Genomic DNA, 12,543 nt, shown 5'->3' on the forward strand with positions numbered 1-12,543 from the left:
CTCTGTCTACCATTTGCTGCTTGTACTGCTTGGCATGCAAGTAGCCCAGTTTGGTGGCTTCAGCAAGTTGATACCTCATTTTTAGACATGCCTGGTGCTACTCGTGGCATGCCCTCCTGTACTCTCCATTGAACCAGGGTTGATCCCTGGCTTGATGGTAGTGGTTGAGTGGAAAAATATTGGGCCCATGGGATTGAAGAATGTGCTGGAGTACAATTCTGCTGCCAGATCCATGCTGCTCAACGGCTGGAAAGATCTCCCATATCTTTCATCTTTTATTCATCGGTTCCACTCTTTCCAAAGATGTAGGTGCATGACCAAGAAGATAAATGTGAAATTAAATGTTGACCGATTCGCTTTCAAACTTTTGGCCCAATAAAATGCCTTTTCATTCATATGTGCCCTTTTCTCAATGGAATTGAATCTCAGCCCTGCATTCTATTAACACCAACATGCAGCAGAAAGAAACAATCTGACCCTAAAGTGTATCCCAAAGGATTTTACAACAAATGCTAATTGTTCTTCAACCTCACAACTTGAATCATATTTGATAATATCCTCAGATTTACAACAATTTCTGATATGCTGATCTCACCTCAGCAAGTTGGGACAACTCTCCCAATGAATGGATGAGAAAGTTGGTTGATGAAAGAATTGTTAGATACATAAAGTCTGCCAAGTGTTGGAAGTACTAACTTAAGTCTCAGATTGATGGAGACATGTGTAATTTTGTCATTTAAGAAACATTTGGACAGGTACATGGTTGGGATAGGTATGGAGGGACATGGACCAAGAACAGACAAATGGGACTAGATTAATTGTGAAAACTGGGTAGTATGGACAAGTTGGAACTAAGCTGTAAACCTCTATGACTATATGACACACCTCTGTGTAATCTTCCAGAAGATGACAGAGTGAATCATACTCTTCAAGGAGGCAGGTCTGCATTATTAAATGAGGATTCAAAGAAATTCTAAACAAATACCAACATATCTACAATATGACTCTGAAAGCTTCACTATAGTTCAGGACAACAAATAAACAAGAACACAAGGGATAGGGGCAGGAGAAAATTATATAGTTCATCAAGCATGTTCACCATTCAGGATGGGTCTTAGACTCCATTTCTACTTTTGAGTCAACTCTGCAATTCCTGAATGACTATGCTCATAGATTGCTAGGCAATAGTGGACCTAAGGCAACTTAATTCTTCGTAGACATGAACAATCTACAGTAGGCATCTTATAGTACAGGAGAAGTACCATCAGTGCAGCCTTCGCAAAAATTCTTTAAATATAGTAGCAGGAAAGATGGTCCAACAATGTCATCCTTTCCCAAACCAACTTGTCGAACATTAATGTCTTCTCACTCAAAAGTAGTTCTGTCAGGCAGGACATGTTAAGTGTATACTGGATATCAACTCTCAAAGCAATTGCTCTATTTGGAATTCAGCCATGGCAGAAGGTTCGCAGTAAGCGATGGAAACACTTTATGGATGTCTTCAAATGATCCCCAAAGAAGTCAAACATACCCATGGACTCACGAGAGACCATGGCCTGTGACTGATCAAAAAGAGAAAGCTGGACCCCTTACTGCGATACTTGTATCACAGATAGACTTGGGTAAGATGCTGGAAGACTGGAGAGTGGCCAATGTGGTGCCATTAATTAAGAAAGGTGGTAAGGAGAAGACAGGAAACTACAGACCAGAGAATCTGACGTCATTCATGGGTAAGTTGTTGAAGGGGATTTTGAGGGATAGGATTTACATGTATTTGGAAAGGTAAGGAGAGGTTGGGATAGTCATCATGGCTTTGTGCATGAGAAGTCATGTCTCATTAACTTGATTGGGTGCTTTGAGGAAGTGACAAAGAGGGCTGATGAAGGCAAAGCAGTGGATGTGGTCAATATGAACTTCAGCAAGGCGTTCAACAAGGTTCCACATGGTAGACCAATTATCAAGTTAAGCTGACATGGAATCCAGAGAGAACTAGTCATTTAGATACAAAATTGGCTTGAAGGTAGGAGACAAAGAATGGCGGTGCAGGGTTGCTTTTTCGGACTGGAGACCTGTGACCAGTGGTGTGCTGCAAGGATCTTTGCTGGAGTACTGCTTTTTGTTATTTGTATAAACAGGTTGGATGTGAACATAGGAAGAATCATTAGTAAGTTTGCAGATGACACCAAAATTGATGGTGTAGCCGTCAGTGAGGAAAATTATCTCAGAGCACAATGGGACCTTGATCAAATGGGCTGATGGGCGAGGAGTGGCAGGTGGAGTTTAGTTTAGATAAGTGTGGGGTGTTACATTTTGGTAAGGCAAATTATGACTGGAATTGTGATAGGACCCAGGGGAGTGTTACTAAGCAAAGAGACCTTGGGGTGCAAATTTATAGCTCCATGAAGGTGGAGTTTCAGCTAGGCAGGGTAATGAAGAAGGCATTTGGTACGCTTGCCTTAATTGGTCAGTGCATTGAGTATAGGGGTTGGAAGGTCATGTTGCCACTTCGGAATACTTTGTTTAATTCTGTTCTCCATGCCATAGGAAAGATGTTGTTAAACTTGAAATGGTGCAAAAAAGATTTACAAGGATGTTGCCAGGGTTAGAGAGTTTGAGCAATACGGCGAGGCTGATTAGGCAGGGGCTGTTCTCCTTGACCTTTGGAGGCTGAGGGGTGACCTTCTAGAGGTTTATAAAATCGTGAAAGGCATGGATAGGGTAAATAGACTTTTTCCCAGGTTAGGGGAGTTCAAAACTAGAGGGCATAAGTTTAAAGTGAGAGGGGAAAGATTTAAAAGGCACCTTAGAGGCAATCTTTTCATGCAGAGGGTGATGCATGTATGGAATGAGGCTGGTACAATTACGACATTTAAAAATATCTGGATGGGTACTTGAATAGGAAGAGTTTGGAAGGTTATGGGCCAAACACTTACAAATGGGACTAGATTAATTTAGGATGTAGGTATGGACGAGTTGGACCGAAGGGTCCATTTGCATCTCTATGACGCTATGACATGGAGTGTCTACCCTGTTAAACTCCTTTATAATCTTGTGACAATTAGATCACTTTTCTTTCTTCTAAACTCCAGAGAATACAGAACTATCTACAATGGATAATATCTACATTCATTTTGCATAGTTTTCTGTACAGATCTAAAACTAAACATGTTTTTCATTTGTAACTATTTAAATTCTGATAGTGTCGTAGAGTCGTAGATATGTATAGCGTAGAAAAAGACCCTTCGGTCCACCCTGTCCATGCCAGCCAGATATCCCAACTCAATCTAGTCCCACCTGCCAGCACCTGGTCCATATCCCTCCAAACCCTTCCTATTCATATACCCATCCAGATGTCTTTTAAATGTTGCAATTGTACCAGCCTCCACCACTTCATTTGGCAGCTCATACCATACACGTACCACCCTCTGTGTGAAAATGTTGCCCCTTGGTTCTTTTTTATATTGTTCCCCTCTCACCCTAAACCTATGCCCTCTAGTTCTGGACTCCCCGACCAAGGGAAAAGACTTTGTCTATTTATCCTATCAATGCCCCTCATGATTTTGTAAACCTCTATAAGGTCAGCTTTGAACTTTTTGAATGTATGTCAGACATTCTCAGCTTTGAGCATTTCCCATGATGCAGTATCACTTACACTGATACAATTGGGATCCAAGTATGCAACAATACTAGTGTCAGAACAGCCCAGGGATCAGACCTCTACCTCATCTGTAAACATATGGGAGCAAGCTCTGAGACAATTTCCAAAGCTTGTCTCAGGTGCACTTTCCAGTTTGAACTGCTTTACTTATTTAACGTAAATCAGGAAAAACATTGTAGCCTGACAGCAGAGTGATAGTCAGGTTCTGACTCTGGGTTCATGGTAGTTTGCTACTATAGCACAAATATGAGGAAAAGCTACTTGACAAATGATGATAAAGTTGGAGGGTAAATGTTCACTCATGCTGCTTTGAGTTGTTGCTAAGCTTCAGTATCAGTCAGCTCAGTCTTACGTTAATTACTAATTCTTATAATGTTGGTGGCTGGCCTTACAACATTTTATGGGTACATTCATTGCCACGAATCCCTCTTCTAGGTACTGGGGGTGCAGGAATGAAATCAGGAAACACTTTATCCAATAAAGGGTTGGACAAACCTGGTGCTCACAAAAAGCAATGGATGCTGAGTCAATGAAGATGTTCAGTATTAAATTTGCTTGATATTTATTGATTAAAGAGAGTCAGGGAAGTGAAACAAAGGCAGGTAAATGAAGTTGAGGTACAAAATAGGCATTGTCTATTTGTATTAGAAAGCAGACTTCTAGGGTGTAAAGGTCTACTTCTGTGTTCTTACAGCAGCAGAGAAATTAATATGCTTACACTTAACAAGTTGTTACTGCAAAAAGAATGGAGAAAAAACATTCAAGACAAAATGTACCCTGGTATTCTGTGACATAGTTTCAAGGCCATTGAAATAAATTGCTTAATGAACAGAAGTTCAAGGAAAAATGCAGCACAGCATGGCATCTGACCTTAATATGACCAGAAACAATGTAATTCAGATTCAACTGATACTAACAGAGCATCATACTGTGCAGCTAATAGTCTAATAATGGCAGCTTCAGTATAATTGCAGTTCTAGGATTATAGTCATAGAAATGGCACCAATATATAATGCTTCCATTAAATTATCTGCAGCTGTCATCAAATTAATACAGCTTTTGTGAGTATGATGCTATCAGCTATCTTATATTGTCAATGAGGAAATCTATTAGTGATATCCATCTTTATTATGCAGCTGTAGTAGCCATAAATGCAAAAAGTGAATTGAGGCAAGCATTCCATCTTTTAGGGCAAGTTGTATGCTTTATTTGAGGATATTTGTTCGCGACAAAGAACATTTCAATGTTAATCAGCTCTTATTGCTTTGTCTGCTATGCTTACATATTGTGGAGAGGGTGGCTTTTAATTTTGGTGTAAGAACCATGACAAAAGAAGTGGAAACTCCAGCGGACACTTAGCCTTATCACAATCTTTTTACCACGGCAGACTTTAAACAGGACTTTAGACAGGACTTTAACTGGGGGTGGCACAGTGGCTAGCACTGTTGCCTCACAGCAACAGAGTCCCAGGTTCGATTCTAGCCTCGGGCAACTGTCTGTGTGGAGCTCGCACATTCTCCCCGTGTTTACGTGGGTTTCCTCCAGTTTTCTCCCACAGTCCAAAGATATGCACGTCAGGTGAATTGGCCATGCTAAATTGCCTATAGTGTTAGGTGCATTAGTCAGAGGGAAATGGGTCTGGGTGGGTTACTCTTTGGAAGGTCAGTGTGGACTGGTTGGGCTGATGGGCCTGTTTCCACACTGTATGGACTCTAATCTAATTTCACACCTTTTATTATTCAGCTCCCTCTGAGAACAAGGCATGATTCAAACCATCAGGATAATCAATCTTCAAAATTGAAATAGAACGTGCCAGTAATATTCAATCTTTCCTGCAGCATCTATGGAGAGAGAAACACAATCAGTGTTTCTGGTCAATGACGTCTCATCAGAATTTATTGTTGAAAAGCAAGTTGCACATTATTAATGGCATAACATATTCAGTTATTTTAATAGGAAAACTTAAGCAATTTTCTTTTCATTGCTTGTATTGTTAAGGGAAAGGTGAGGGACTATTTTCCACTGAAAATCAAAAGAGAAATGGGTTTACAGAAAGAACCAAAATGGAACTGACATCTGAATCATGGAAGTTTGAAGAAACTATATAAAATAGACAACAGCATTTCAGCTGCCAATTGGACAGAATTGTTTTAGATTAGATTCCCTACAGTGTGGAAACAGGCCTTTCTGTCCAATTGGCAGCTGAAATGCTGTTGTCTATTTTATATAGTTTCTTCAAACTTCCATGTTTTAGATGTCAGTTCCATTTTGGTTCTTTCTGTAAACCCATTTCACACTGACCCATCCTGACCTGTTTTTCCCTCTGACCAATGCTCCAAACCAAGGGCAATTTAACATGGCCAAGTCACCTGACCTGCACATCTTTGGACTTTGGGAGGAAACCAGAGCACCCCGAGGAAACCCACGCAGACACGGGGAGAACCGTGTAAACCTTGGAATGCAGGTTCGTGGCTCCTTTAAGCAGAGGGTGATGCATGTAAGGAATGAGCTACCACAGGAAGTCATGGAGGCTGTTACAATTACAACATTTAAAAGGCATCTGGATGGTTTTATGAATTGGAAGGGTTTACAGGGATATGGGCCAAGTGCTGTCAAATGGGACTAGATTAGATTAGGATATCTGGTCAGCATGGATGAGTTGGACTGAAGTTACTGTGCTGTACATCTCTATGACTCTCAATGGATATCTAAGAACAAATTCTTAGAAACTAATTGGTTTTTAAATACTCTAGTCAATCTTTGGAATTTTCTTGGCTTTTCCTATGTTTATTTGGAATGAAAAGCAATGGAAAGGTATGGTATGATATTGATATACAATTTGTCACCAGGACCAGAATATCTGACAAACTAATTTCCACCTCAGCCTATTTGTTTCACGATTTGCTGGAAAAGATTTACTTAGACTGAGATTCCATTCAGACCCAGTGGGAGGTTACAAATAACCCATGCTCATGCTATCTTTTCACCAGTGAAATAAGTCAAAAGTCCATGTTTTGTCTTTGTATGAGAGAAGCAGTTAGATTGGAAGGCAATATAAAGGAAGCCAGCAATAATCAATTACAGCAGATAGATACTTACTGATGACGTGAGAGAGTGGAACTGCTGAGCATGTCAATCTAGAATTTTGAAATTAATAACTGAGTGATAAATTTGGGCAACTTTGAAAAGAATAATGGATAATTAATCCTAAAAATGTACCATAATTATCAAATGGTCCATTATTAGTTACTGAAAAGTAGTTTGTTTCATTCACAAGTTAACCATAAACATGCATTTCAAGTGCACCTTGTTCAGAAATCGTTAACTATGAAAGATTAACCTATTTCTACTTGTGAAGGATATACCTCTGACATCCAGTTTGATAAACAGTCTCTACAAAATATGTTTGTTTAAACTACACAGTTTACAAATCCCATCTGTTCTCAGAATGTCATTATGCTATATTGATTTGTCCACACTGCTTTAAAAAATACCCAGCAATAAATTGTGTGCTATGAAACATGCATATGAGTGCCTACTTAGTTTTCAGATCACATCTTAATTAATCTGCACTGTTGGAGAAAACAAATGCTAGCAATATCGTATTCAGGTGCAGAATACCTGTTATAACATTTTCAGTGTTTTAATTCACATACTGATTCTACCCTTTACACAGAGGGCAGTAACATTTTATTTATTCAATAAGTTAACAGATTTACTTATTGAATTATTACATTCAAATTAACTAGTGTTGAGTGTGCTTGTTTCTACAAGGACATGAATGTGCTTCATATCACTGTATTTGCTTATTTACTATCTGAATATCTAACATTTTTTTCTTCAGGCGTGAACAGATTCTTTGACAACATCGGGGAGATGGTTGGCCACAAACCCTGTCTGTGGTGGAAACTCTGCTGGTCATTTTTCACTCCAATTATCGTGGGGGTAAGGCAAAGCTTGCTATCTTAATGTAAAATTATTCATTTTTAGTAAATACAAACTGCTCATGTGTTCCATTACAATCATCACAAAACTTACTTCACAAGTCAGTCATAAGGTCAGTGGCCACAAATTGCGAATGTCTTCAGGACAGCCTCAGTTGCTGGAATAGTTTGACAGCAGTGTACACAATGGAATGGGTTAGATTCTGCTGGGGCAAGAACAGAGAAGGGCATTGAGTGACATACAGGTTTCCTGACGCATATCCTGGCATCAGTCAGTTTCACCAAGATTCAGGAGGCAAGCCTGAGATCATAGCCAATCCAATATTTAGGCCAATTAACATTACTAATGAGCTCATCAAGCACTTATTCAGGGGGATGGTATGGTTTTCATGAAGGCACACAGGCTGCATACAGCACCTGGGGCTGGTCAGCTAAAAGGAGCAGATACACAGTCATGGTCATCTGAAGGAATTTGTTGGGTCCAGGGTTTGAACCCACGTTTATATTCCAGTGTGGTAGCGTGATCCCACCTGCATGTTCACATGGATTTAAAGATTTCATGGCAAGGAGAGCAGGTGAATTGTCCCTTGGTGCAAATCACAAGAAGCAGCTTATCTGGTCATTATCACATTGGTGATTGTGGGAGTTTAGATTAGATTAGATTCCCTACAGTACTGAAATAGGCTCTTCGCCCTAACAAGTCCACTTCGACCCTCTGAAGAGTAACGCACCCAGCTCCATATTTACCCAACACTACTGTTAGGTGCATTATCATTTACATAGCACTATTCAGATATATCAAAGCATTAATGCCCTGTGAATGACCTTAGAAATGTTATCACTGTTGTAATTTAGAAAATGCTCTCTATTTTTACTTCAGGATTTTGTTGAACTGTGTCCATTTAATAGCAGTAACTATGATTCAAATAAATGCATTGCGTGCTTTGTAATGTTTTTCCATGATAAAATAAGATGCTATATGAATCCTAGAATTCTTTGATTCCCAGGGTGTATTTCTCTTCAGTGCTATTGAAATGACACCACTTACGATGGGAAGTTATGTTTTTCCCAAGTGGGGCCAAGGTGTGGGCTGGTTTATGGCGTTATCATCCATGATGTTGATTCCTGGCTATATGGGTTACTTGTTCCTCACTTCAAAGGGCTCTTTAAAACAGGTATGTGAAAACAGTTAATATGCCACATTTGATACATTTTATTGTGAACATAACTCCTGAAAAGTAACCAGGATTCCAGCATCCAAATTGAAAAGTACAAAATTAAAATACTGCAAATGCTGAAATTCTGAAATAAACAGGAAATGCTGAAAACACAAAGCATCACAGGAGATAGAAAGACACAATAATGCCTGATCAGAATAGGACTATTTTTTTTGAGAATTAGATTAGATTAGTTACAGTGTGGAAACAGACCCTTTGGCTCAACAAGTCCACACCTACCCGCAACCCACCCAGACACATTCTCCTACATTTACCCCTTCACCTAACACTGCGGACAATTTAACATGGCCAATTCACGTAATCTTTTTGGACAGTGGGAGGAAACCAGACCACCCAGAGGAAACCCATGCAGACATGGGGAGAATGTGCAAATTCCACATAGTCAGTTGCCCGAGGCGGGAATTGAACCAGGATCTCTAGCACTATGAGGCACCAGTACTAACCACTGTGCCACTGTGCCACCCAAACCCATTGGGTTATAAATCCTATGCAAACATCTATGAATTTTATCTTTCCAGCAGTTGTTTTGTTGATAAAACTTAAACATAAAGCTGGCTTCCTTATTCCTGTGTGAACCTTGATCCAGAGAGATCTGTTAAACATTAAATCCTGTGAAATCTCCAAGTAACCTACATTGACCATATCCTCCTCTTTAGTGAAAGAAGAAAATATCAAAGTTTTTTTAAAAAATGTAGTTGCACATCTTTAATGATAAGCAAGTCTCCTACTTGGTACGGAAATTTTCAGGATAGTCAGTCATTCACTTTCACAATCTTAGAGATTTGGCCTTTTAGATCTCCATTCATTTACTGTACATAACTTGCTGATGTAAATATAAGGGTTGGTGCAAACAGGGTGTAAATTCTGCTGTATTTCTTGCATTTTCACTTGCCTATCAGTTGATCCTTCAATCTGAGCTAAAGTGAAACAGGAGGTATCCCAGGACAGGAAAAGTTGAATTTGAAGTTATCTCAACAGGACGGCATTTCGCTGGGTTCAATTGCCTTTATATGATCATTAAGACCACTTCAGAATATCAAGTTTATTGAAGTGAATTAAGCATTTCATTTTTCACTTGGATGAAGTGCAAATGTCAACTAGAAAATATGTTTTTTATTTTATTTTCGGTTAAACAGGTTGAGAGTTTCGTCACATTGAAGACACCCCATTCAAATGTTTCTTATCATTTAATTATAAGATTGATATTGTTTGCTCAGAACAAACAGTAGCTTTGCATTTTTGTTAGCTAGGACTTTTCCAAAAGAACTCTTATTCTTGACGTGAGATTAGTGTTTAATATTTGAAGAAAAGCCATTATTGTCCACAAAACCAAGCCTTTAAATAGGTTTTACTTTTATCTTTTTGATTCATAGCGTCTTCGACTTATGACTCAACCAACTGAGGACACAAAACGCCGGGAGAATGGACCAGACCAGCCAGAGCATGGCAACACTCCAAGCGATGAAGCCTATATGTAGATTATTTATTAAATATAAGATACTAACACTGCCCAGAAAATGAATCTTTCACCGGTTGATCGAGACCAAGGACTGTAGTTACATTATTGTGCACCTACCTCCTATCACAAATACGATCAATAGTTATACAGGCTATAAACCTTTGTTGATGGACATCAGTAAAATGCTTAACAAAAAATGTTTCAGATCAGGTTTTGATAACAAAGTAATTTTGGCAGAGAACCATCAATAGAGGCAGACTGTTAGCATTTTTTTAAGCTATAGTTTTCTTTTCAAAGAGCTGGCACAGACATGGTGGGCCTAATGGCTTCCTTCTGGGCTGTAGGACCCTTTGATTTTATGACCACATAGACGTGATTATTTTATACACGTCAACATATTCAGTCTGTCAAGTTTATAGCATTAAGGCCATTAATCAGAATTATGGTTTTGCAATAAAATTATAGAATTTTCTTATCTACTCTTTAATGGTCCTGTCATATTTTCCAGAATAGTACTTGATTTTCTTCCTGTAACATTTACACTCTTGATAGTGGATGCTACCAACTGTCAGAATTCCCTGTCCACTTTACATCCACTTTTTTCAGCCCTTTCCCCATGTTTTCGTCTTCACCTACTGGTCCACCTAAGTAACACTGTCAGATGCCAATGTGAGGATTCACTTTTATTCTCCAGTGAGAGAAAGCAAAATATTGATACTAGAAGGAATGGAAATAAATTCTTCTCTATACTGTTAATAGCATTTTATAATTTAAATTAGTGTCCAAGGTAGTCCCAGCCTTTAATTATGTTCATTTACTGTCTCTTGCTGAAGAATGCGTAGAAAGAACATTAATTTATTGCAATAACAATTGACAGCACAGATAATACAGATGGGCATAAGTATCAAAGTTTTATAGGATAGGTCGGTCGAAATGGGGAATGTAAAGGTAGATGTAAGTAGTCTGGGAGAAGGACAAGATGTTGCTGCACATGTAGAGGGAATGATAGAGGGGGAAATGCAGTATGCAGTATCACATTATATCACTGTCCTGGCTTCTCCAAATTTTTGTTCATTTGATGTTGGAAAACATTAGTTTTGTGTCATTTATTCATTTTCCCAAGCTAAACTATCTCTAACCAAATTAGCACTTGGTGCTAAAACCAAGGCATTAATATTGTAACTCAGCTTTGACTAATGAATTACCCAAGTACACCAAATCCTCATTTTCTTTCCTTTCAAACACCCATGGTCAAAAGCAGCTATTATATCTCAATTAGGTAAGCATTTGAATATATTTAAATATTTGTATAAACTTTGTATTAATTTCAGCATTATCTTTCATTTCAGCTAGTATTGAGTAAGTAGTCGCAGCAAATGTTTTGAAATTGCTACATTTGAAGATCCAGAAGCGGGCATTAACAGTGTACTTTATAATGCAGGGAGTGGTCAATGACTATTGATTTCATAATATCATGTAGCAGTCGATCAAGGCAGTGCTTCAACAATTTTCTACTTTGAGACAGACATCAGCTTGTGTCTATGGCAGCTACGCAAATGTGACAGGGAAACAGAACCACGGAAGAAAATTTAGTATATTGTACAATGTATTCTAAGTAAAAGCATAGAAAGTACATGCGCATTGATTAATCACTGGTTGCTTTTAAAGAAATTATTACAACTATATCTGTCAAAATGTTATTGTATAGCAAGTGTGTAAAAATTAAGTGTAAATGTCTGCATCTTATTTAATGTAGTTTTGTCAAAGAAATAATAATTCTTCCATCATAGACCTTAACACTGCAATAACTCTTAACACAAACAAATTATTAAAGTGTTACTCTTTAAACGTCAGCTATGTATTTAATTTGTATAAAATATATTCAATATATAATGAGTCTAGTAAAAAGAGTATTGTTTTGTAGATTTATAAATGTTAAATTGATCAAATGTACAGTTTTCAACGTATATATTAAATGGTGTAGTTAAGTTCTAAATGGCGTTATTGATACCAGCGCATGATTGTCATACATATGTTGTCAATTTTTGGAAAGCAAATAAAAACTTTATCTTACACTGTAATTATATGGAAGTAAATGTATGTTAAAAAACCTGATTAGCTTCCTTACATGAAGCAAAATATTTTCTGTAGTCAATGTCTTCACACAACACCAGGTTATAGTCCAACAGGTTTAATTGGCAGCACACTAGACTATAACCTGGTGTTGTGTGATTTTTAACTTTG

The 12,543-nt window shown here is 38.2% G+C and overlaps 1 protein-coding gene across 1 annotated transcript in view; it reads left to right on the forward strand.

Annotated features, from left to right (window-relative positions):
• Nucleotides 1-12,330, forward strand: part of slc6a1b (solute carrier family 6 member 1b) — a 35,658-nt gene extending 23,328 nt beyond the window's left edge. The window contains exons 13-15 of the mRNA XM_060835514.1: nucleotides 7,503-7,603; nucleotides 8,610-8,777; nucleotides 10,214-12,330. Of these exons, the coding sequence (XP_060691497.1) occupies nucleotides 7,503-7,603; nucleotides 8,610-8,777; nucleotides 10,214-10,318 (374 nt within the window). The 3' untranslated portion in view covers nucleotides 10,319-12,330. The remainder of the gene's footprint in view (nucleotides 1-7,502; nucleotides 7,604-8,609; nucleotides 8,778-10,213) is intronic.
• The last annotated feature ends 213 nt before the right edge of the window (nucleotides 12,331-12,543 follow it).

This window comes from Hemiscyllium ocellatum, chromosome 14 (genome assembly GCF_020745735.1).
Source record: "Hemiscyllium ocellatum isolate sHemOce1 chromosome 14, sHemOce1.pat.X.cur, whole genome shotgun sequence".
NCBI classification, from domain to species: domain Eukaryota; kingdom Metazoa; phylum Chordata; class Chondrichthyes; order Orectolobiformes; family Hemiscylliidae; genus Hemiscyllium; species Hemiscyllium ocellatum.